The sequence below is a fragment of the Phalangium opilio genome, unplaced genomic scaffold (genome assembly GCF_054372755.1).
Source record: "Phalangium opilio isolate 3A_F unplaced genomic scaffold, DU_Popi_V2 ptg000089l_1, whole genome shotgun sequence".
Classification (NCBI taxonomy): domain Eukaryota; kingdom Metazoa; phylum Arthropoda; class Arachnida; order Opiliones; family Phalangiidae; genus Phalangium; species Phalangium opilio.
In genome coordinates, this window is record NW_028324194.1 from 8831222 (window position 1) to 8856026 (window position 24805).

General features: G+C 41.1%; 1 protein-coding gene across 2 annotated transcripts; it reads left to right on the forward strand.

The window, feature by feature from the left end:
• The first annotated feature begins 784 nt into the window (after positions 1 to 784).
• On the forward strand, positions 785 to 24259 carry LOC149647416 (guanine nucleotide exchange factor DBS-like). Of its 2 annotated transcripts, none has more exons than XM_089850251.1 (25): positions 785 to 1154; positions 15103 to 15189; positions 15644 to 15758; positions 15830 to 15920; positions 15975 to 16088; positions 16162 to 16278; positions 16349 to 16623; positions 16799 to 17033; positions 17248 to 17439; positions 17500 to 17709; positions 17771 to 18070; positions 18857 to 19014; positions 19648 to 19714; positions 19797 to 19912; positions 20684 to 20753; positions 20834 to 20932; positions 21005 to 21097; positions 21639 to 21761; positions 22101 to 22298; positions 22372 to 22473; positions 22670 to 22748; positions 22843 to 22930; positions 22993 to 23251; positions 23643 to 23862; positions 23944 to 24259. In XM_089850251.1, the coding sequence occupies exons 1-25, from the start codon at positions 785 to 787 to the stop codon at positions 24054 to 24056; spliced, it is 3891 nt and encodes a 1296-aa protein (XP_089706377.1). In that variant the 3' UTR covers positions 24057 to 24259. The 2 variants fall into 2 exon arrangements, with proteins under 2 accessions (XP_089706377.1, XP_089706378.1); XM_089850252.1 differs by lacking the exon at positions 785 to 1154 and adding an exon at positions 10560 to 10989.
• Positions 24260 to 24805: the final 546 nt, after the last annotated feature.

Genomic DNA, 24805 nt, shown 5'->3' on the forward strand with positions numbered 1-24805 from the left:
AATAATTTCGCGCCATTTTGTGATATTATTAAACGGTTAAAACTCAGTTCCCAAAGGGGGGCGCAGTATGTCCAGCCTGATTTAGGGTTGAAATGGAACGTCAGATGGGGCTTCAACGTTACCATTAGTTCTTAAGATATGTTCCATAAGTTTTTCACTGTTCACGAAGTGACGTAGGTGATAGATTCAGGGTAAAGCGACGCCTGGTGAGTCAAAGGCTTAGTAATGCAGACTAAATATAAAGATGGAAGTCAAGCAAAATTAACCGAGTGAAGTCAATCCTCGCTTCCGTCGTTCTCGAAGTAGCTCGAGCTGAAAGCCCCTAGCATTATGAATACTGCAATACTTATGGAACAAATCTTATAAACTTATGGTTTATGAAAATATTTCACGTTATTTAAACAGTCTGTTAATTGAGGTTCTCATTGCGTCTAAACAATTTTTACTTTAACAGATTGATCGAACCGACGTCGTTGTACCTAAACGACACTGAACTGGACTTAATGGAACGCAAGACGGATCTGACGCTACGTGTAGAGAGTATGGTACGTCAACTGGTTCAGCAGCGACAAAACAAAGAAGCGCTTTCGAGCCAATAACGGACAGCGTAGTTTAGGCGAAACGACTTAAATTTTAGGACGAAGATCGCGTAAATTAAGAAGATTCTAGGGTTCGCGCGTCACGTTCGTTGAAAAATGCGGTGTAGAGCGTGCCTCGAGCGCGCGCGTCATTTGGCGTATCGGTAGTGGAGTGCGCGTACGCGTACGGGAAACTCGAGTCCGCCATGCCGCTGACCACTTCTCATAGCCAAATTGAAAGCCAAATAGAATCGTTCGTGGAACACTTCAAGAAGAATGGCTCGGTCTTTATCAATAACCTGACGGTGGACGTGGGAGGGTGCGGTGGCGCCGGGACGGGTGTTGGTGGGGGAGGTCGCGCCGTCACTCCCCCGCCGGCCGTGCGCGCTTGGTCCGAGACGCCGGCGCCGCTGCCCACCACTTGCAGCCGTGCCATGTCGGTTCCCTTAAACCACTCTTACCATCATAGTCCTTACTCGAACAACCACTCGACGACTTCCAGGTGCGTCTCCTCCTCGTACGGCTCCAGTTGCTACGATTCCTCTTCCACCGAAGATGGTCCCATCAGCGACAATGGTAAGTCACCCATCAACTACAGTACCATTTACCCCTCCGGGACGCTCTCAAAACACTCGCGTCTTCCATTCCAAGATCTAGGTCAGGTCTGGTTTGTTTTTGATTTGCCACAGGCAACTGAATCAGGGACGACATTAGGCGGTCACTTGATTATAGACTCCTGTCAATAACGACATAAAATTACCACCCACGTTGTATGTTGTATATCAGTATCTCAATTTTGTCTTTGAACCCTAATTACCATTTTTGTTTTCGACTCGAAATTCGAACGACACAGTTTTTAAATCTCATGCATACATAAACCCTTCAACAACATCTAAGAAATTCGCTTGACCACTTCGTCCCTACAAGGAGCAATAAAAACGGATAGGATAGTACTTTTCAATGCCAATTAGAGTAATTACGATTGAACTTCAAATGGTATCCTCGATTATTGCTCTTTGTTAGCGGATGATATTGGCCTTACATCTTTCGGGTCATGCACTAAGATCTTTCTTTGGTTGTACAAGACTTCCTAACAAGGGAAGTTTGGGAAGTTTGAGCGCCATATTAGGCCCCTAAGGCGTCACCTAAACCGAAAGAAGGGTTGGCATTCTATGACGCTTGCCTTCGGGATGTAAAGGGCTAGAGAGGTGCCATGAGCGACAGATGAAAACGGAAAAGTCATTTCGGCCAAAAATGTTATTGAAGAAATGAAAGCGTTCCGATAGATTTTCTTTATAGCGAAGATGAGGCCACTACCGTCCTTGCTTGGACGAAATATATACGAATGTTTCGTAAAACTCGTGCCCCGAACAGAGTTACCGACTATGTGTTTCCCAATATTTTCCAAGTTCCAAGTTTGCTTGATCCTACAAATATATTTTTTCCATGTCAATTTGTTATCTTTGAATTTCAAGAACAATTTCAATATTTTCCTTTGACATATGGGATAATTTAAATGTGGTAAAATGGATATGCTTCTTATATGGCCAGTACGAAACAAGTATTCACTAGACCATACTCCTAGAGACAGTGAACTAATAATGACCCAAATTGAATCAAACTTTTTCAGTGAAATATTATCTTAATGTTGTCTATATGAATCCTATCCATTTATTTTAATCAAAATTAAAAGTTAATCCAAACATTTCATAATTTTTTAGAATCTCATGGTAGAGAGTGTAGAAAAACACGGGCCTTCAGTGTGCACGCGAGGTACAAAAGGCGTATTTACAGTTTTTTTGCTGCATTTTCTAAATGTATTTGTATATTTTGCGTAACTGTACATAGCGGTTTACGATTGTTATTGATAATGAAATAGTTTTTTCCGACTAAAATATTCGAAAAAGTACATTGCACTTTGCAGAAAAGTACCCTTCTTAATTTGTACTAAAGAAATAATCCTACCTCGTAAGACTCGTACCGGCCACCTGCCTTTGACAAGGGTGTGGCTAAGGGAGTTCCTCCCCTTTCCACCAAAATGGCGGCGAACTTGAGGCATTAGGAGGCGAGAGAGAGTGTCACCCCTTTGACTACTCGCATTGGTTAGACAAGGGGGTGCAGTTACAGACATTCACCCTTCCCAGAATGCATTGTTAAAATCTTACGCGGTTTTCCATGGTGCAAGTAGCTTCTGCGAAACAAAACGTGACGTAATCTGCTGTTGCCGAAAAATACCAACAAAAATGAATGAACAGCACGTGCTATAATTGGTGGAATCCTTTTAAACTGATCAATTTTGTAATAGATGGGCATAACGCGCCTATTTATGGTAGCTCCTTAGATAATTCTGGCATGGTCAGGGAGGTGGGGTGGGCAGCTGGGCGGGGCGGACACGCTTGAGAACCTCCCGTTACATTTCGAGCGAAAATGAGTCTTTGAATGTGGACAAAGAGAATACACCAAAAAGGAGTAGAAGTTGAAGCCTTACCCCAGGCTTTTAAAAAAGGTGGCTTCCTGTTTCGGGACATCACATCAGGTGATTGATTTATTCGAAACACCTCTCGATCATTGGTTGAACTATGTCGTCCGCTTAGACTGAAATCTTATTAGAGCGTTCCCAAAACGAATATGTTTTGAAGAAGACACATGATAACAAGGGAAAGGTTATAATTTAAATTTTCTCTAGCATACTATTCTTACACCGAAAATGTACCAAGTGATAAGCTAATATGCTCGAATATTAATTTAGAGGAAAGTACATAAGCCTGGTTAAGGAGATTGCTATACAGACAACAGAACTAGAACCAAGGAGTCTATATTTTAAGGGCCAATTTTTAGCTCCCGCGATCCTTTCACAGTCTGAGATGTAACTCAAGGTCATATTAGAAAAAAATCGCTATCCTATAGAGTGCTGTCAGTTGTGACGTCAGATCCAAGGCTAAACGTCACGAGTCTGCCTTTAGCAATGGGCGGCCATGACAGTTACCGTTTTCTCTTTATGGGAAAACAGCATGGGTGACGTCACACCGGCGAGAGGTATTTCTGTTAGTTCTGCAAAAACCCGTCGATGGTCGCTCTTCATAGCATTGATAGAACAACTCTGCGAAAAGAGGGCGGTAACTTCTCATCTCCAATATCAATTTTTATGGTCACGTGGTGCAAACGACCTTGGGCTACTCCCTACCAGTCGTTTGAGCTGATCGAGACTGTTAGTGACAAATTGTACATTGAAAGGATAGCTACCCTACCGTCATGCCACTAAAACTCAGCGTTACTAAATAACGTTCATAATCTTCAACTCCTCTCAGTTTATTCTCTGTGACGTGGTGGTGGGGCGGGGGAAGGGGGGAAGGTGGGGTTCGAAATCGACTTTAAAGAAGTTTCTCTTTGGAGCTTTTGAAATAAAATCACGCGCCATGACGCCAAATGACTTTTTCCTATTTTATTTTAAAGTTTACGGACATTTCGTTCGTTCCTCGAGAAGAGTTACGGGAGCTTTTTTTTTTCTTTATTTACGAGTTGGCCAAGGCCCAACTGACCTACAATCTAATAGACAACACTATTACGCTTCAATATTGAACTCGGGCACTATTTTATAAAGCCTGGAGTGGATGGGAAAGCTAATGGCGTGTTCCATTTGATTCCTCGCGATGCCCTTAGACCATTACGTAATAACATATCGGATTTTGATCTGATATGCAGATCGAGTGCTAAGATGCCGTTAATGGCAGATCGATCTTGAAATAAAATATGCATAATTTCTGTATGATATTGTTTTTAAAATAACAATCTATATCTATATAAATCAAAGTCCTGGCTGACTGACTGATTGATAATGAACGCCCAGCCCAAACCGCTTGCCCTAGAAGGCTGAAAATTTGCAGGAACATTACTTATAAGTAGTAGGCGCGTACTAAAAAAGATTTTTCCAACCCGCCACCATCTTAAAAAATGGCGCCCAGAAATGTAAAAAATCTTCTCTATGCAGCAAAGTCCGCGTGTTTCAAACGATTTCACAAATATTTAGTACACTGGTTTCCATTAACCCATAGACGGGCTGAATGGTCTTTTGGGTTCTATTTGTTGCCATCTTTTTAAATGGCGGCCAAAAACTTAAAAAAACTTCTTTATGGAATGTTTTCGCGTGAAAAGTAATCACAAAAATGCATCCCTAGGGGCTGACGGGCAACGCCTAGGATGCTACAAAAATATTCGTCATCAGTAAAATCTACCCATTCTTTATATCATTTTGATGGAAGTTCTTATTACACGCGAGCAACACCGGCGGTAGCATCTTGTAATATATAAACGTTTGACCATGTACGCTGCAAACTTTGTCTATAGCTTTATGTTAGTCACCATAAACCCTTTTGATATCTGCGTTAAGACTGATTAACATCCGGAAGGTATGTTAAGCCAAAGGCATTAGATTGATATGGTTTCAACGTTACCAGGCACCCAAGTCCTTTTGAAGCCACGTCTTTACATGATCCACGGGACGTGCCATCTTATGACAACAAAGGGGCCGAACACCGGACTTGAGTGTGTCCATTTGACGTCCGTACTCGGTAGGTTATTAACCCTTTGAGTTCATCGCTCTCGTATCGGGCCTCGATCCCAAAATGATATGTTTTATGCAAAAGTCACCCCTTTTGAAAAGGGAGTCGCAAAGGCAGGCGATATCCAATTTGGAAATGATACACTGGCTATATCGTGAGATGCATTGTTTGCACCGGATACTCGTTCATTCCCTCGTACTCTGTTCCGGTTTCCTGTCCAATATACATGACGTGGTGTATCTCCCGTTTTATTCTTTCAAATGTTTAAGACTCGACGTTATGGACTTCCTCGTTTAGGATGCATTCCTATTCATAGAGAAAACTAAAGTCGATCAATTACGAAGTTAAAATACCTTTTGCGCAGATAAGACCTAGTGTTTCCCAAACGCGGATAGGGTATGCGTTGTCGCAGAGTACTGAGTATTTTAAAACGTAGTTTGTTGCGAAGTGAAGAGCCTAAAAATGGTTCGAAGCAGGGATCCATGTAGTTTTAGAAGCAGGAATGGAGAACGGTTAGTATTTTTAGTTCAGTCCGACTCATAGACCACCCAGTATAGGAGCCCCTCCCTCCAACAAGTAACGAAAAGTTTAAATTATCTTATAAGCTCACTTTAAGTACGTTTTGATGACGTTGCTGACGGGCACGACGAAAAATACATAGTTCCCATTTTACCTCTGTCGCTAAGACCCGCCTCTTCTTTCATCCCGTGTAAGGGGGTCCGGAACTTTGACGCGCGCCCAGATTACTCTGTTCTCCATTCCCGCTTCTAAAATTAAATCTATCCCTGTTCGTAGATAATTACTGAATATTCTCCAAAGGTTTGATGGTGTGGCTCTTTAAAAGAAGTTTGACATGAAGTGAAATTTGAGTTATTTAATAATTTGCACGAAAACTACTCGCTATAAATGGCTTTTTATGGATAAGTTCGGGTTGATTTCCATCTGTTAAAGCGGCTTAGGTTGGCCGGTAGCTGCTCAGGAAGTCATTTTCGAATTAAAATCTTTCTCTTCCTATAAAACGTTATCAAATAAAGGATTCGTATCCCAATAAACCTGGCTCCTCTAAATCAATATAATAAATACAAATACAACCTATTTTGCACTCAATTTTAGCAAGTAATGCAAAAATACCTCGATATTGGCAATTTTGGAACTCAACATTCAGACATTTTTAAGTCTAGAGCTAGATGTAAATGTTAACCACATATTTTTAAGAACATTTTACATAGTGGTTTGTTTGTTTGTTTGTATATTTCTTCTTTATGCCCACTCACAATTCGTTATTTTTTTCTAATTTGAACAAACTGCATGCTTGATATCAGTAACACCAGAAGTATATAATACTTCTCTTTAAGAGAAGTGTATCACAAAGCGCGGTAATTGTATCATGATTATTCGCAACATTTGGACCAAGGTTAGTAAACCGAATCATGCACATACGCGATAATTAATTCCTCCTCATCATTACTTCATCTATTGGCGCTTAACTATTTGCCATGGCGCATGCGCTTGTGCACATTTTTGTCCCACGTCAAGACAATCAAGGTTTGTGCCTACTTGATTGCTTAGGATTTAGTAAATACCAAACAGTTATTGAATTCACCCTAGCACGATGCGATGCCCATCTGAATTAAGTTTGATGAGCGGGATAGCAAACTAGAAGGGCTCCCTCGCCTGGGAAGAATCATGAAATTACATAACTGAAGTATTAAGAGGATACAGAGTGTCATCCTTCTTCGATTATCCCCTTCTGGTAACACTATAGGCAGAGAGAATTTAGAAGGGGAGTGGAAGGGGTGGTTTGGAATGTAGCGCAACGTCGTCTGCTAAACGTTATCTAGGCAGGTCGATTTCCGGTATGATGCGTTTGTAGTAGATAGATTTTAGAACACGTGACCGGAAACTCGCCTACCCCAAAAAGCTCAACGCGACATCTTGTTTGGGCGTCATCACGTTTAATAGAGTCAAAGGGGGGGCCTTCCACTCTCCTTCTAAATTCTCTCTGCTATAGGGAAGTCGGTTGAAATTTCATAGGAAGTACAGTGGTCAGCCACTTATAGCTGTATCAGAATAAAATTGGATTCATTGACCTTGAACTTCCGGCGCTTCGTTATTGTAATCACTGAAATAATCGGTTGGGAAATAAATATTGGGATGAAGCTACGTTGGATGATGGCGTAAGGGGTAAGGGGGGACGGGGCGTGTTGGGGGGATTTCAGGGAGAGCTCGATTGTTATTGGAGCGCGTGGATTCCGAATTGATTGAAGAAATGGAGGAATCCTCGTGGAGATTATATTTGGAAGCGGGCCAAAACCCCAGAGGCAAACTAGAGGAGCATTGCCGGCCGATCGATTTTGCCCAAAACCCAAAATAGGGCAAGACCCAATTGGCCCGCTCTACATTACAAGCTCAAAGCCAGTACTCTTCAATACAACGGCTCTCCTTCCTTACTACCAAGTACCAACCAATATCTAATACTCATACAACCAAGACTAAAAACCTGTAACTACCGATACAGATATATAATGAATTCATAACTAAAGGATAACTTAGAGTTGCCAGGCAGATTCTCATGCCCATGAAAGCTTAGCTTAAAAAAATGCAAATCTTGCTGAGCTATCCGGGAAGCGTTAATTGCTGTCTATGTTGATATTGAATACTAAACAGTTTTATCCTTTCTCCAATCAAATGTCTGCGTGACAATGTTTTGTTTTGGAACCAACACTTCCCTATAGCGTCAACATAAGTTCATGAGATATGTTCACCATAAGTTTGTCACTGGTTTCAAACTGGAGCTTGTTATGAAGTGAGTGAGGTAGGTCATAGATTCAGGGTAAAGCAACATACGCCTGGTGACTGGGGCGCTGTCAAAGGCTTAGTAATGCAGACTAAATAGGACCTAGATGGAAGTGATACAAAATTAAACACCGAGTGTAGGACTTTAATTCTCGCTTCCGTCGTTCCTGAACTAGCTCGAGCTGTAAGTATCTAGCATTACGAAGCATGTGCAGTTTCATACTTATGGAACATATCACTTATAAACTTATGGACGGAAATTAACTAATTGTGACTGTGCATAAATGAGAAACAAACTATAACTTTCTCTGTAACATTACAATATTTTACTAATAAGATCGAGTTATTTGTCCCTCGTTCCAAATACTGTCAAAGTTAGAAAAGTGACGTAACGTAATTCCGTTCGTGTACATTAGGCTTCGGGAAACGATCCCCGATAAAAATAATTAGCGCTTAATTTTAATATTAATTAAGGTTTTAGGAGAAATTAAGCAACAGAGAGGTTTCATTGAAAGTCGGCGTCCGTGTTCTTTTCAAAAAAAATGTCTCAAGTACTTGGCGCGAGTGTTTGAGAGAGAGAGACACGGAAGTGGAGCCACTTGTCGGCGAACCTGGCAACTCTTCTAGATTCTAGATTCTTATCCGTAAACCTGTTTCAGCCCAACGGCTTCTCGTCTCAATGCCAACGTGCAATTTACGTAACTTAAGGGGCGTTTTCCTAGCGACGGGTTTTTTCCGCCGCGTGCGACGGAACACGCCGACGGGACTACGCTCCCCACTGAAGCAACGGGAAAATATGAAAGTGTTTTCCTAGAAAAAGTAAGACGTAACACGTCCACTTCCTCCGCCGGCGCATTAAGCCGACGTCGTTCAAAAGGAGTCAAGCACGTTCCGCGCTGAGCGATTTTTCAAGTTTTTAGGTTTTGGTTATAATATTAATTGTTCAATTAATGCCATCTGACCGCTTCTCAGCCTCAGAGGACGAACAACTCATAGAGTTTGTGTCCGGGCATCCATGTTTATGGAATATGGCTGACAACGAGTGGAAAAACATCTTAAAAAAAGACTTGATTTGGAACCTTAAGGTTAAAGCTAGTTTTTCTGCTGGTGTGATGGGTGTTGCAACTCGATTACATATATTTGTTTCCAGTTTATCTTCAATAAGATGTAGCAGAAAGGCAAACTGGTCTGAGTTTAATCTAAAATATTCTTTAAATTTCACACTGTCGGAGAGCAAATGGTTGTAAGCTCCTTCTTCTCGTCGACGTAAAAACATTTTTCTTGTTGCCCTGCGTTTCCTTTTAATGACTCTATTTACTATATAGTCTTCCTCCTCTTCAGCATCATCCAGATATTTTTTGATTAGAATATAAGGCAGTATCTTTTTGCCTTTATGCAGCATTTTTTTGTTGTAAATCATCCGCTGGTCGCTGTTCCGCTACGAAAGACGCGTCGTGCTATACTATTCCTTGGAAAACATTTCGCGCCGCGTGATATATCGCGCCGCGCTCAGCGGAATACGCGAGCGTGTTCCGTCGCACGCGGCGGAAAAAACCCGTCGCTAGGAAAACGCCCCTTTAGAGAGGAGTTTTTGTTTAAAGGGAGGGTGACCCACGATTCTCAATCGTTAAATTATAAACCCTATTTCGGATATGAACAATTCATTCTATATCTTAATTGTGCTATTACTTATTTACATTACATTACCAGCTAAGGCACACTTCTACCCTTTAAAGTACACTTCTGCTGAAATTGTCTAAACAAGATGGGCAGGCTGATATGTCTTACACCACATTTGCGCCAATTTTATTATTCTAGGGGCCGATGTTTGTGGACCTGTACCTCCTCAACTAAGTGTTTTAGACTCCATGGTCTTTGCCAATTACAAGCATAGGTTCAAAAGATATGTTCCCCATAAGTTTGTAAATTCTGCTGGTTACAAACTGGAGCTTGTCATGAAGTGAGGGAGTTAGGTCATAGATTCGAGGTAAAGCGACACCTGGTGAGGCGCTGTCAAAGGCTTAGTACAGACTGTATAACCAAGCAGTCTGGGAAATAAGGATATTTTTCAAACTAGTCCTTGGGACCAGTGACCCCCTAGTGTTCGAAATAATTAACTGGTCTCCGGACTGTTCCCAGCCTTTGTTCTCCTGTAGGTTTGCAATTAATAAACTGGTCCCGAGGACCAGTAACCACCGTGCACTTCCTGAATTTAAAAACTAGTCCAAGCACCAGAGGAAGTGCACTGCTATTTCCCAGACCAAGATAGTCTGCAATTCTCGCTTCCGTCGTTCTCCCTCGAACTAGCTCGAGCTGTAAGCCTCTCAGTAGCATTGCTAAGTATAGGTAGTGCACTCATACTTATGGAAGGAACATATAACTTATAAACTTATGGTATAAGATAATAACGTAAGCCTCAAAGATACAAAAATTCCGACCAAGAGCTAACCATGCTGATTAGTTAGTTGGCCTCTCTTTAAACTTCAGCTACAATTTCTATCTATGACGTTCCTAGTCATTGCGTACTTTCAATGAGACAAAGCATTCCTTTAGAAATTCTGTACCTCCTCTTCCCCCGGCACTAAGTTGCTCGCATCGCAGGTGCTTTGCCACTTTTTCTATTCAATTCATTGAAACGGGCCGGCTCTCGCTCGTTACTCGTTACTCGTTAGTTAGTCACACGCGGCGGCGAGGCTGACGTGTTCAATATTTATCTAATTCCATAAACCCGCGATCGACAAAATACATTCTCTATACGGTACCTTTACAAGTTCGTTCGAAAGTTAATGCCTGTTTTGTTGAAGTTTAATTTTGGAATACAAAGTTTGTATGGCTAGAGTACACTCCCCTAAAAAGAGTTGACGACTCGACAATTTGATTGTTAAGTACTTGCATCGAGTTTCTCAATATTTTACACCTGTTTTCTGGCGAATATTATGAAGTTGCTCTGTATCGGATTTAGTGCCACTTTGATGACTAACAGTGAATGATAGTGTCGCTGGTGCTTTAATTAAAATAAGAAGTTTTATTTGGAGTTTCGAAGTGATAATTTTCGGGTAAGTTGATATTGATTCGCTCTGTTTTTTGTTTATTTTATTATAAATTTGGAAATGATTCAAGTTCATGTTTTGGTTGACGGTTGTTGCTTTAGTTACATTTCCTACACACAAATAATTTGCGACATTTGTTCAACGTTGTCAACTATCAAGAAAAATATTTGGAAACGTTGGGGAGCTTGAAATGTCACGAGATTTGAAACTTGGTGTGAAATTTTAGTGACAGTCAAAGAATTTAAAACTTGCTGTGAAATGTTAGTGACAGCATAAGTTTATAAGATATGTTCCATAAGTGTGTCACTCGTTAATGAGAGCTTGTCATGAAGTGACGTAGGTGAAACGTCATAGATTCTTGTAAAGCGACGCCTAGTGAGACCCTGTCAAAGGCTTAGTACAGACTAAAGAGGAAGATGGACTGCAAAACCGAGTGTAGTCAATTCTCACGTCGTTCTCGAACTAGCTCTCATTAAGCCTCTAACATTACGAAGTATGGGTAGTGACATACTTATGGAACATATCTTATAAACTTATGGTGACAGTCAGGGGAAATGATCAGGGAATTTGAAACTGTGTGAAATGTTTGGGAAAATCAGGGAACTTGAATAAGGGTGAAAAATGGTGGAGCTAATCAGAGAATTTGAAGCTTGGTGCTGCTAAACGTTGGGGGAGATCAGGGAATTTGAAGCTAGGTGCTGCTAAACGTTAGGGAAAATCAGGGAATTTGAAGCTTGATGCTGCTAAACATTAGGGAATTTGAGTATTGTTGTCAAAGTTCAGTAAATTTTAAAATAGGTGAAAAAAACAGAAGGATGATTAGCCCCTCCTAAAAAAAGCGCCGTAGTTGAAGATTCAAAGAGAATGTAACATTCTTGGGAGGAATAGAAATGAAGAATATGGGAAAACGCCTGATTATAATAGAATTTCTTCAGTCGGGACAACGCTAGCTAAAACTCGAGCGTGACGTCACGGAAGCATTCCTATTAATACTTTTACAATATTACTTTATCTATGATTAGATAACATGGCATGAAATGAAGTGGCAATTAAATATTTACAAATATCTTGAAAAAATAACGTTTCACGAAGCTTCCTTATCAATCCAACGGGATAAGCAATAAAATAGCAATAAGCAAAGGCCACTTTCTATAGACGGGTCCAATTTCTAATTAAATTTTATTTTGATATGTCGCTTCTTCTTCTAGAACCTGATCCCCCCCAATTGAACCGAACCCAACCCTAATTCAAAGCCCTTAACAAACTTAATTTGAACCCTAAAAAATCTAATTTGAAACCCTAACAGAACTGAAACCTAATGCATTCAAAATTCATCACCAAACTAGTTCGAACCTAATAATAAGAAAACCCTTACCAAGCTTAAACTATTAAAACCAACTCATAAGCACAAAACAATTAAAACCACAGCAAACTCTAAGAACACCAATTCTAAACCTCCCCATAAATCAATGAATCTCAATTTATACTGAATAGTTGCAAATATCATAAGTTTATTAGGCATGTTCCATCCATAAGCATGACACCACCTATACTTCGTAATGTTAAAGCTAGTTCGAGGGAGAACGACGGAAGCGAGTCAATTGAAGTCCTACACTCGGTGGTTAATTTTGCAGGACTTCCATCTAGTCCTATTTAGTCTGCATTACTAAGCCCCCTTTGACTGCAGCGCCTCACCAGGCGTCGCTTTACCCTGAATCTATGATCTACGTCACTCACTTGATGACAAGCTCCAATTTGTAACCAGTGACAAACTTATAGCCAAGATATCTTATAAACTTATGAAATATTAAATACAAGAGGAAAATTTAGCGCTACCTACAATAGTGTCTCTGCATATTTATCATATCCATAGATAAGAAAAACAATAGAGTATTGGAGATTTAAAGAATTCTCGATTCAAACCTTGATTGTATTTATAAACGACATTTACGACTAACAGTAAATAGTACAGGTACATGTAGTACGCGTTGTTAGTCTCGTCTATATTAGGTCAGGGTCTACGTGGGAGGCATTAAAAAAAATTGAAAACACCTTTACGGATCGGACGGGTAATATGGAGATTGCAACAAGATGGTCTAACCCATAATTAAGCCACATCGTTTACGTACTCTCGCTATCCCTACTACATAAATATTCACTGTCCCTTCAATGACGAACCAAAAATTTTACACTACTACTACTACGAGAATGACAACAGGGCAGGCCAAAATAAGAGCCTCATCGTAGATGTACATCATACGATGAGGCTAAAAATCCTTTACAAGAAATTTATGGAGGCAGCGCCACCTAGAAGTGGTTTTACGAAGTACTATTGAAAAATAGCGAACGGAACATCTTCTACATCATCATCATCTTCTTCTTCTACACACCAGGTCAAACTAATAGCCCATCGTATAAACGATGTGGCTAAAAAATGAACACCCGAAAATGCTTATCTCACTCTATCACTATCTTTCAAAATTTAATTATTATTTATCATTATATTATAAAAGTATAAACGTATATTAATTAAAATATAATATATGTATACAGGATGTTCAAAAAAAAATGGGGAGAGGACTGTAACCTCTTCAATATCATTGGTGTGTTTTCGAGCAATCAAGGATATACCTCGTGGTGGCCAACAAATAATTCACGACTGACTTTCCCTAGGAGTAGAACTCTATAGTTTAGTCAATGATTGTGTTAACACAGGTCATATAACAATCATATTTTCACCAACACATTTAAATTATCGTGAATGAGAAATCCAAATATCAAATTTGAAACCGGAAATGAATTTATAATCGCGAAAAAGATTTGATGCAACTTATTCAAAAGTTGTTGCCTTATTAGAAAACATTGCCTTATTCGATCGTATCTAAAATAATCAAAGCCTTATGAAAAGACCATTCACAAGCATTTGCGAGAAAACGATGTGAGAAAAATGTTTTGTCTTACATATTGAAGTCGCGTTAGTTTGCTATCAATATCTAAGATTCCGTTCACACGTTAGCCATGTTCACACTTGAATGAAAAATGGGTTAAGTGCAACAAAAATAAGGCCATGTTCACACTTGACACTTTGAAACCGTTTTGGGAAGGTCGAATCTTTTTTTCAAAATAATTATTGCATTTTCTCCAAAACATTTCTATGATTAACAGACAAATTTTACATTTTGACCTTTCAAAACCTGCTGAAAACGGTTTCAAAGTGTCAAGTGTGAACGTGGCTTAATACTCGAAAATCTAATTACAAACGCGCTTTCTTGAAATTGCCTCGGGAACCAACTTAAAGCGGATTTGGAGTCTATAGTTACGAGTTTTCAGGGTTATTTCACCTGGGATGAGACTAGTCTTAAGGATATATTCATCGGTCTAATTAGCAGACAGCACCAACGATTCAATAAAATCATAAACAGACAGCGCTTACAGAAGCGTCTTAACTTATTAAAAATGTGAACCGAGGTTGTTGAAATTGCTTCAAACTATCAATAAAAGCTATGTTCACACTTGCACGGGAGTCAATTGACAACTCGTTGGCCCAACTAATTTTTAAACACTATTGCTAGTTCGAAGCGATTTCCACAGCCTCGGTTCACACCTTAAGTCGCTTCTGTTAGTGCTGTCTGCTTATCTTTTCGTTGGTGTTGTCTGCTAAGGCCGGAGGAAATACCCTTAATACTAGCCTCATCCCATGAAAACTTCAAACTAGCTTCCAAAGCCGTTTTAAGTTGATTCGCGAAGCAACTTCAATAAACCGCTTTTGTAATTAGCTTCTCGAGTATCAGTTTTGTTCACACTTTAGAACCGCTTTGAATCGCTTCGAAACGGTTTCCCGTGTAAGTGTGAACGTGGCTTAAGAGCGTTCCAAAGCTGGTTGGGTAATGAGTTGTCAACCGACTCCCGTACAAGTGTGAACATAGCTTAAGACACATTGAAAACGTTTTGTGGCATTTGCTCATCTTGTTGTGTGGTTAATCAAGGGAGGGGGTGGGGTTGACTTTATCCTGTGGCTAATTAATTAGAAGCGTGGGACCATTTCATTTTTTCTTATCATGCATGCAGTTTTCTCGATTAATCTAATTTTTTTTCTGGCTTTGGTATTCTATTTGACAGATGAGACGATGGCGGAGGCGGCGTCGGGTCCCCTGACAGTCCGGGATGTCGCCGAGCTTTTGCACGCCAGATACGCCATCATAACTGGTAAGACCATCCATCCATACACACACACACCACACCCCAAAGGTCAAAGGTGACCTCTTTCGCTCCTTAATCTTATAATAATAGACGGCGAAGTTAATAGATAAAATAGCTTTGGACGTAGTAACGTTTTAAACTGTATTTTGACACTGAAAAACGGTTTTGCCATATTTGCCAATTAATTAAAATTAACTTAATTGTTCTTAATGAAACTTCAAAAGGCACACATTGGATAGTTACTTGTTAATTTAAAAGTATCACGAACCTTATCTTTACTGTAGTGTAGAAGTTATTCGATAGAGTAGACCACCAAAACACTATGCTTTTTTATGTCCAGCTAAGCCTTAATAGTATGATTTTCAAGGATTCTGATTATAATACATTTAACGTTGCCACATAAATACAACCTTCAACGCAAGTTTGTTGGTCCATTGGAGATTTTTTTGTTGTTGTCTAGGAGGCAGAACGGTGGATAACTCTCCAATTATAACATTTCCTGACCTCGGAACATTCTGCAGTTTGTCCGACGAGGATTACAAGAAGCTCATGCTTTACCTTACTTCAGTTCCTACGTAAGATCACCCCCCTAATGCTATAAAGAGGAATGACCCTTAAAATCATTTTTCCTTGACTGTGTGGTTAGGATGCACGAAGCCGATTTGGGATTCGTCTTGGTCGTGGACCGCAGGAACGACAAATGGAGTGCCGTCAAAACCGTGCTCCTTAAAATCTCAGTAAGTCAAAATAAGCGTACCTTCTTGGCCGAGATTAACTTTCGGGTTACTTAGGGTTTCTTCCCGGGTCTGATTCAAGAAGTATTTGTTCTCCGCCCTCTGGGCTTCTTTCAAAAAGCCATTTCCGAAGTCAGCAACAAATTTTTTAAAGAGGAGTTCAAGTTCAAAGTAACTTTTTTTGTTTTTCAAGTCCATTTTCGCCTATAGAGGCAACGAAGTGAATAGCTTTGTTTCTGGTTAGTTAGTGGTATGTAGCAACGTAGAAGAACTCCACGAACACATAGAACCGACACAGCTGACTCCTGATCTGGGAGGAACCGTCGCCTACTGCCACGAGGACTGGATTGAACAAAGAGTGGTAAGGAACGCCTCGAGGATAATTGAGCCAAAGAAACAAAACCCTGATCAATCCGGTTGGTTGTCCTTAGGCTGTGGAGAAGTTTTCGACGAATCTGGCGGAGATATCTTCGGCGTTACGCGAAATGACTAGTCGCTTGCAAGAGACGGAACTACCGAACGACGTCGACTCGACTCGATGTCTTCTAGAGGACCAAGGGGGAGAGTACCGGGAACTCAAGGACGACATACGAAGCGCCGCGCGACACGGACACACGCTCCTCAGTTGCATACGACAGCCTCCCGCCATCAACAACCCGCAAGATCTGCCTCCGGATCGGCTCATAAACGTCACCGCCGTAGAAAGGTATGTACGTTCTTCTACGAAGATCCAAGGAAATTTGTCACAATTTATCATAACGCAAAGTGTTAGAAATGAACTAATGGCGTATTCCATTATACCGCTCTGAGATCGCTCGCGGTTTGCTAAAACTAGTAAGTCGGCAATCGTTGTGATTATGGCTTGCATTGTCGTTTCGTAGGTTGCTAGTACAGTTAGAAGAAACTGAAAGGGGATTCGACTCGTTCTGGTCGGAGCACGAAAAGCGGTTAAGTCAGTGCCTTGAGCTTAGAAAATTCGAGTATGACTTCAAAGAACTTCAAGCCAACCTCCTCAGCAGCCTCAAGGAGTTGAGAAAAATCTCCGAAGCGGGGGACTCGGTGGCGCAAGTCGACTGTCTCCTGACTCAAATGCAGCGCTTCAAACTAATAATTGAGGTTTGCGAGGTTCCATACATGGCCGTGTTTTAATAACAGTGGTAGAATCGAAGTGAACCACCCTAAAGAAGTTACGGTTAGAGTGCATTGTCTTTCTAAGTCTTCTTGGGGCACACTGTTATCCAACATTTTCGACACGAAATCGGTCACACTTCGGTCCTACCACCTTCTAAAGAAAGGGCTTATTTTAAAAATGGTGTCTTTACTTTTGAAGGACGAATTAGCACGAGCGGAGCTAACGTGCAAAACGGGGAAGGAGCTGATCGCCAAAAAGCACTACGCCATAGACTCGATTTCACCAAAGTGCGTCGAGCTGGAAGACATGATCGTGGAGATCAGACTGGAAGTCGACAGGAAGATAGATATCCTCAACAAGTATCGCGATTTGCAACAAAGAATAGAAAAGGTGAGACATCAAATACATTCTCTCAATATTGTTTGACGTACTTGTCGACGGTTGTTTTAGGCAAATCGTTGGTGCGCGAAAGGGGTGGATGTATTGGCTAGTCAACAGATCGAGAAATGTACGTCGTCTGAATTTTCCGAAGTGGCCTTGAAGGAGCTTGACGAATTTCTTCATAGCTCCAAAGATTTTCGCCTCAGCGACCCCAGAGAGTTCCACGCAATCTTCAAGGATGTCAGCATGACCGCGGAAACCAGAGCTCTAGTACAACAGGTAATGTCAGATTATGACGACATGAAATGGGACACGCGGATTGAGAGTCGTTAATCTTTAGGTTCTGAAACGAGTGGAAGACGTTCAAATGATGTGCGAACAACGGCGAAGTAGTTTGCAGAAACTGATAGCCAAACCCATCCGACCCATTCAAGCTGTCGTCCCCGAGCCAGCCGTGCCTTTGTCGCTGAACACTCCCGGGGGTGGAGTCACGAACCCCGCCCTTTCCGCGGCGACAACCAACCATTGCTCTTCTTCGATGGGAGCGACGAGCATCGCCACCAATAGACACTCTTCGAAGAAATCGCCCGACTCGGCCGCCGACAAAAAGCTCATCAGGAAAGCCAAGACCGTGCCTAAGGCAAGCCAACAAGACCTTGACACTTCTTCCTCCTCTTCTTCTTCTTAGCACGTCTAGTTGGACTTGTTTTTGCCACTTGACCGTTTTACTTGTCGCACTGCCATCTTAGTACAGCATGGATTGCCAAAGCATGATTCTTAAATATTCATTACATTCTGTAAAGCTGCTTTCACACTTACACGGGAATCGGTTCAGAACTGGTTTGCCCAACTAGTTCGGATCCGAAATCAAGCGATTTCAACCGTCTCAGTTCAGGCTTAAATACCGCTGTCTGCTAAGACAGGTACTATAAGACTAGCAACTAGCCTCCAAACCAGCTTCAAGATGGTTTCGAAGATGGTTAGTTCTGTTTTGGAAGCGTTTTGAATCGGTTTCCCTTGTAAGTGTGAACACGGCTTTAGTCTCGTAACAGTATTAGCTTCACCATAAGGTAATAATATATCTTCAAGGAACAAACTCCCTATATTTCGTCTGAGTGTACTATTTGTCCGTAGATAACTTACAAGCTTAGATTAATTAGCTTTAAAACGCGAGTATTACCTTAGTTTTGCAGGATAGTCAGTTTAACAATTAATTTTATTTGCACCGCACTGTTATTAGAAGTTTAGTTTTAATTGCTTTTAATTTATTAAAGAGTATTTTGTTTTAATTTTATACTTTGCTCCAAATGTAATAAATTAATTAATTTTTATTTAAAATAGAAGAATAAAATTTATTTACCGTTAAATTGATTTTGGTTTTACGTTGGTTGTTTTTAATCGGGATTACGTCGTGTATGACGCGTAGATGCAGATTGAGGTGTGCCTTGGGAGGGAGCAGCCAAATTGCCTTCCAGTCATGGTCAACGGAGACAACTGCGGGGGAGGACTCTTGGTGCCCAACCACCAACTCTACTCGGAGTCCACTTCGCCTAGAACTGGACAGGAGCTACAAGATAAGAGAGGGTACGCTACCGGGGCCTGTGAGGGGGGTGGGAGTGACAATTCTCTAACTTTTCTATCGAGTTATCGTTAGAGATAACTATCGATTAAAGCAGGAATACATAGATTTTTTCTGCTTGGAATCTTCAACAGAAACCTTTCCTGTCCCTTTCTACTTGAATTAAAGGAGAGGAGTTGTAAAAACCGTCACCATTGACGTCATGCATAATGAATTTGTAACCGCGTGATGTTGACTTAGTTAGCAACCTATGCAGCGACTAACTATAAGCGGCGCACCCGAATGTAAACCCAGTTCTCTTTACCAGTTCTGAACGAGTAGGCATAGGGTCGACGATTGTCCTTTATGGGTGAATAGCCAATGAAACGCCAGGAAGGAAGAGCTGGCGGTTTAACCAAGTTTTAAGCCCTTCCCCTTATCTTCAATCAGATATTAGTATTTGGTCTAGTGCCTCTTAAATATTCCAAGTATAATAAATCTATTCTGACCAGAATAAATTAACTTGAAACTAGTGTTCAGTCTTCCTATGGGTAAAGCAATCATGGCTCATTAGGCTTTATGATCAATCGAGACTTTTTCTTATAGAAGATTCATTGTTGCATTTCATTAACGTTTAATAATTTTCTTTCCGTTTGTAGTCACGTGATGGCGGAACTTATCGAAACCGAGCAAGCCTATGTGTCTGAGCTTCGTAGTATATTAACGGTAGGTAAGTTTAAATATTTGACGCTTTGGCCAGGGCCTTCTTTAAAAAGGGAACGTATCCATTGTCCCATGACGCGTGCAGGGATATAGAAAAGAGTTGGAGAATCCCTCCATGAGAGAGTTGATCCCGTCCATGCTTCTCGGCAAAGGCGACACGCTCTTTGGGAACATGGAGGACATTCAACAGTTCCACGAAAAGTAATATTGATCACTCAATCATAAAGACGAACTCGGCGCCCGATTAGACAATGAACTTAAGCTATGTTCACACTTGCACGGGAGTCGGCACAGAACTAGATTGCCCAACCAGTTTTGAAACCCTCTTCATTACCAATTCGAAGCGATTTCAATAGCCTCGGTTCAGCTTCAAGAAACAGCATATTTTGTTATTAGCTTCTCGAGTATCAGTTTTGTTCACATTGGAAGCTTTATGAATCGACTCGAACTCGTTTCTGGTACAAGTGTGAACATGGCTTAAGATATCGAAATTAAAAATACAGGGTAGAACTTTAGCGGGTGACCAATCTAGATACTTCTCCTAACGCCTTGGTGCTATGCGGGGAAAATTTGCAAGTTATGTGCAGGGCCAGCGGGCTAGTCGAGAAATTAAACGAGTAGTCGCGGTGTTGTGAAACCAAATGAAGCACAGATGGGTCACCGGACACTGCCTATTCTTTAACGAACTATGTTAAACCTAAATTTGCCTGGCTATTTTTAAGGGAACAGAATTAAAGCGATTCCGTATCAATTAAAGGTAATTGCCACTACGAATTTAAGTTCTCTATTTTAAATCCCGTACAAAATATCCTTACGTAACACCAGGGCGTCCACAGAAGAATCTAGACTGAGGTTTTCCACCTTCTAACTAGATGCGCGATGTCTACAAAACCAGGCGCTTTAATCGGGCTCTGATGAGACGCAAATTAAGATATCTCAAGTCTAAGAACTAACATAATCCTTTGTTCTTAGGGTTTTCCTAATAGACTTGCAGAATTGTAGCCACACCCCCGAAATGGTGGGACGCTGTTTTGTACAAAGGGTAAGTCACTTCATGACAAGCTCTCAGTAACCAGTGACAAACTTATGGAACTTATCTTATGTTCTTAATAATACTTCTAGAGTGACGTTTTTCATAAGCTGTACAGTACGTATTGTATGAATAAGCCCAAATCCGAAGCGCTGCGAAGACAGTGCGCGGATGACAACCCATTCTTCAAGGTAATCATTTCGCTACAGGTATAACGACGCGTGACACTTCGTACTAAGATATTCCGTGGTTCTTTTTTTCAGGAGTGCCAACGTAAACTAGGACATAAGTTACCTCTAGGAGCATACCTATTAAAACCAGTGCAAAGGATAACAAAATACCAGTTGTTACTCAAAGTAAGTCGACTCTTGTTTATGGTCTAAATAACTGGTTTACCATTCTTGCTTACAGCGATAAAGCGAGATATTGAAATTGAAATGGGTTAGTTTTTCATTAAAAGAACATTACGCGTGATGGGTAAGAGTTATGACAATTTAGTGTCTACTTAGACAAGACACTCTTCGTGGTTTACACACTCTTAGGCACCCACGCGACACAGGATAGTTGTAACCCATTGGGATAATTCTTAATTGGGGATCACTTCCCGATGGCCGTAAAACCTGATTAAATAAAATGACAACTTACCGTTTAGTTCCAATGATTTTAGGCCTATTTAGAAGATATGTTTATCAAAAAACAAACTATCTTCACTCCTCGGAAGCAAACAGCGAAATGAACTGCTTATTGACAATTAACACTCTAATCTAGAAAAAAAATAGAAGGGGGAGGGGCTTGTACCATGGAGGCAGTAAACTTTGCCGGACACAAGGAGCAGAAGCTTAAACAAATCCAGCAGTCATGCTACAATTATAAATAAGTAATTTTTCAACGTTTCAGGACCTTTCTAAATATTCGGATGGCTTAGCTCAAGCGGAACTTCAAGAAGCGGTCGACACTATGCTGGACGTCTTAAAATACGTCAACGATAGTATGCACCAAATAGCCATCACGGGATTTCACGTAAGATAACCTTGAAGGAGATAGGGATGGAGTGGAAATCCCCATACCTATAACGTTGCCTCTGTACCCTGACCTACGGCACCGTCATCCTCAGCGTTTAGGTAGGGTCGTACAGTACGAAATTGTAAAAGACTCCCTCTCTATCCTTAAAATAGAAGCTAGTTTTGATAGAAATACAGTGGCGCTAGGTGGCAGAACTTAACAATCGTCTATCAATGGGTAGGGGCGTGCTTGAGGTACACTGGGAGAGTTACGGTGCCGCGGGTTACCGATAATCATCATTTCAAATCCATCTCATCTCACTTATCCCTGGTATAAGAACGTGTATTTGTCGCGCAGGGTAGTTTAGCCGATTACGGCAAGTTGCTGTTACAAGGGGCCTTCAACGTGTGGATGGAGCGAAAGAAAGACCGAATACGCGACCTTAAGTTCAAACCCAGCCAAAGATACATCTTCCTCTACGAACAGCTCGTGCTCTTCACCAAGAAAGGTGGAAGGGACGACAGCCCGAGCTACGCATTTAAAAACGCCTTAAAGGTACAGACCAGACTTTGCTTTGTCTCATTTTACAATTCTCGTGCCCGAGAATCATTTCCACGCCTTTTTTCAGACTTCTCAAATAGGTCTTACCGAAAACGTGCGTGGCTCGAGAGGAGACAGACGCAAATTCGAAGTATGGCTTCACGGAAGAACGCAGGTCTTCATAATTCAGGTATGTACAAGTTACCAAAATGACGTATTCCGTTTTATGGCTCCGAGAAGGCTCTACGTCCAGAGCAATAAATGGAATACGTTATTAGAGTCTTGTCACTTTCCAGGACAGAAGTCTTTAACATTTGCAAATACTTATTTCGTGTAATGATAACAAATTTTAAAATGATTGTCTTTTAAATTCTTAAATATTAAAGGCTTCCTCAAACCAAGTGAAGGACACCTGGGTGTGCGAGATCAAAAAGGTTCTTCTGCAACAATTTGAAAGGATGAAAGGTAGACTTAACTTTCATTTTCACTTTGGCAGCGCTTTGAACCAGAAGCTATCATAGTTCTTACGAGGCCTAAGCAAAACGCTTTCATTTTTCAGACGTCAGTACAAAGCAATACTCGGATAAACCTCAGAAATTGGCTCCCGTCAATGGAACCAGCGCACTTTTGCCTACAGTCATTAAGAAGTAAGACACGGAAGTAGTCCCTAAGTCGGATGACTAACTGATAAGTGTAATTACTCGTTAAGGTCGCGTAACGCCATCGGGAGTTTGAGTTGGGACAACTGTCCTTTGGCTACGAATAACAACAATCGCGTGTCCAACCACCGAGGAGCGGAATTGGGTCGGAGAGCGACGTTACCGGCCTTCAGGACTTACCGACAGAAGGAAGCGGACGTCGACAGCTGCGGCGCCTGCGGCGAAAGCCTCGAAGACGGATGGTCCACCGACGAGTTCTCCAATTCCGATGAAGATGACGATCGAGATGTTTTCATCGACCAAATTGAGGTAATCCATGCACGTTTAATCACCGACGCACATACAAACCTTAGTTCAAAGTGCGTAGCAAATTCTGAAACCATTTGAAAGTAATTATGTAAGTTAGAAATACATTGAGATTTAACAAGACGTCTTCATTCAGGGACTGTCCTAAAGAAACTGGTGAATGTAAAACCACTCAGGTCACAAACCTTTTCCCACTCGTCTTGGCTCTGTCCTCCCCCTTATAAAGAAGCTCGGTATGCGCGAAAATGATGCGCAGAACCCCAGTACACCCAATAGAGGCTTTGTCTCTACTCCATGGCGTACTCATACTAAGAATATGCGTCTTGAGGGTTTTACAAGCCCGGTGCCTGGAATTTCGCTTATCTCTGCTTGATTTCTTTTGGGGTGTTGTTAGATCGGAGGTCGTTTTAGCGTTTTGGGAGATTACGAAGCGGTGGACGTCGGGGAAGCGAGTTTGCACGAGGGACAGACGGTCGAAGTCCAGAAAGTGGGCGGTGCTGGATGGTGGTACGTTCGTGTTATTGACACTGGTAGCCAAGGATGGGCCCCCGCCTCCTATCTGGGACCCGCACCCAGTAAAAGAGGCTCAAACACGCCTTCCGTTAGCAGTCAAGGTAAATAAAACCTTTCATAATTCAGCAATTGTTACCAAAAACGTCAGATCAACAAGTTTCGTGTTCCTTTTGTATACACAGATTCGGGCAGCGGAAGTTTGCGTCATGCGGTGAGCCGGAGCAGCGTGGCGAGCAACGTGAGTAACACTAGTTTGGAAGGAAATCACGGAGCAGTCGGCGCTGGATCCGTTTAAAGTATTAAGTATTAATATAAGATTTAATTGTAACTAAAACTCTACGGAGATAAGCAAAAACCCTACAAAAGAAGCTACAAATAAAATCCGCGTATTCTAAACAGTGTCAGTCTGTCATGTATTTAACGCAACGAGTGTTACTTTCGTCCGCTGAAGGGAGACCTTTAGATTGAATAACCAAAAAAACCTAAAATCTCGAAAAATTGAAAAAACAATAATGTGCTTCCAATTATTTGTAAAGAAATTCATTAAAACCACTTGAGACGTTTTTCTACCGAAGGAAAAAAAACATACACAAACATACGCAACATAAGCAAACAGAGGGTAAATTGCATTGCAACAATATTCGTTGACGGTAAATTGAAATTATTTATAAGCGAAAGTTGAACTGAATTGATTAGAAAATGAGGTTATGAATGAATGAAGATAGTTATGGTTGGGTTGAATTATGCCAAAAGCTTATTAAGTACGGGTTGTTAACGTTATAAGGAGGATGTAGTAAGGATTCGCAAAATAGATTAAATTTCATAGAGGTTACTGGTGGTGGGGTGTTTAGTGCATTCTGGGTAACAATAATCCTATTCTCCCCATGCTTTAACCATCACCAAGTGGAATAGGAAGTTAGCCTATCTGCACGCGGTTCTTGATTTATGTACTACTCTTAAATTCTTATTGGTTTGAACGCGTTGTCCTCTTACGTGTATATCCATTAGTCAGTGTTATCTAAATTACAACGTGTTAGAAAAAAC

Bases quoted from the DNA above. Each gene is read 5' to 3' on its own strand.
- LOC149647416 (XM_089850251.1), top strand. From the start codon at position 785: ATGCCGCTGACCACTTCTCATAGCCAAATTGAAAGCCAAATAGAATCG. The intron at 16,624-16,798 runs GTATGTACGTTC...GTCGTTTCGTAG, and splicing joins AACGTCACCGCCGTAGAAAG to GTTGCTAGTACAGTTAGAAG. The intron at 21,762-22,100 runs GTAAGATAACCT...TTTGTCGCGCAG, and splicing joins TAGCCATCACGGGATTTCAC to GGTAGTTTAGCCGATTACGG.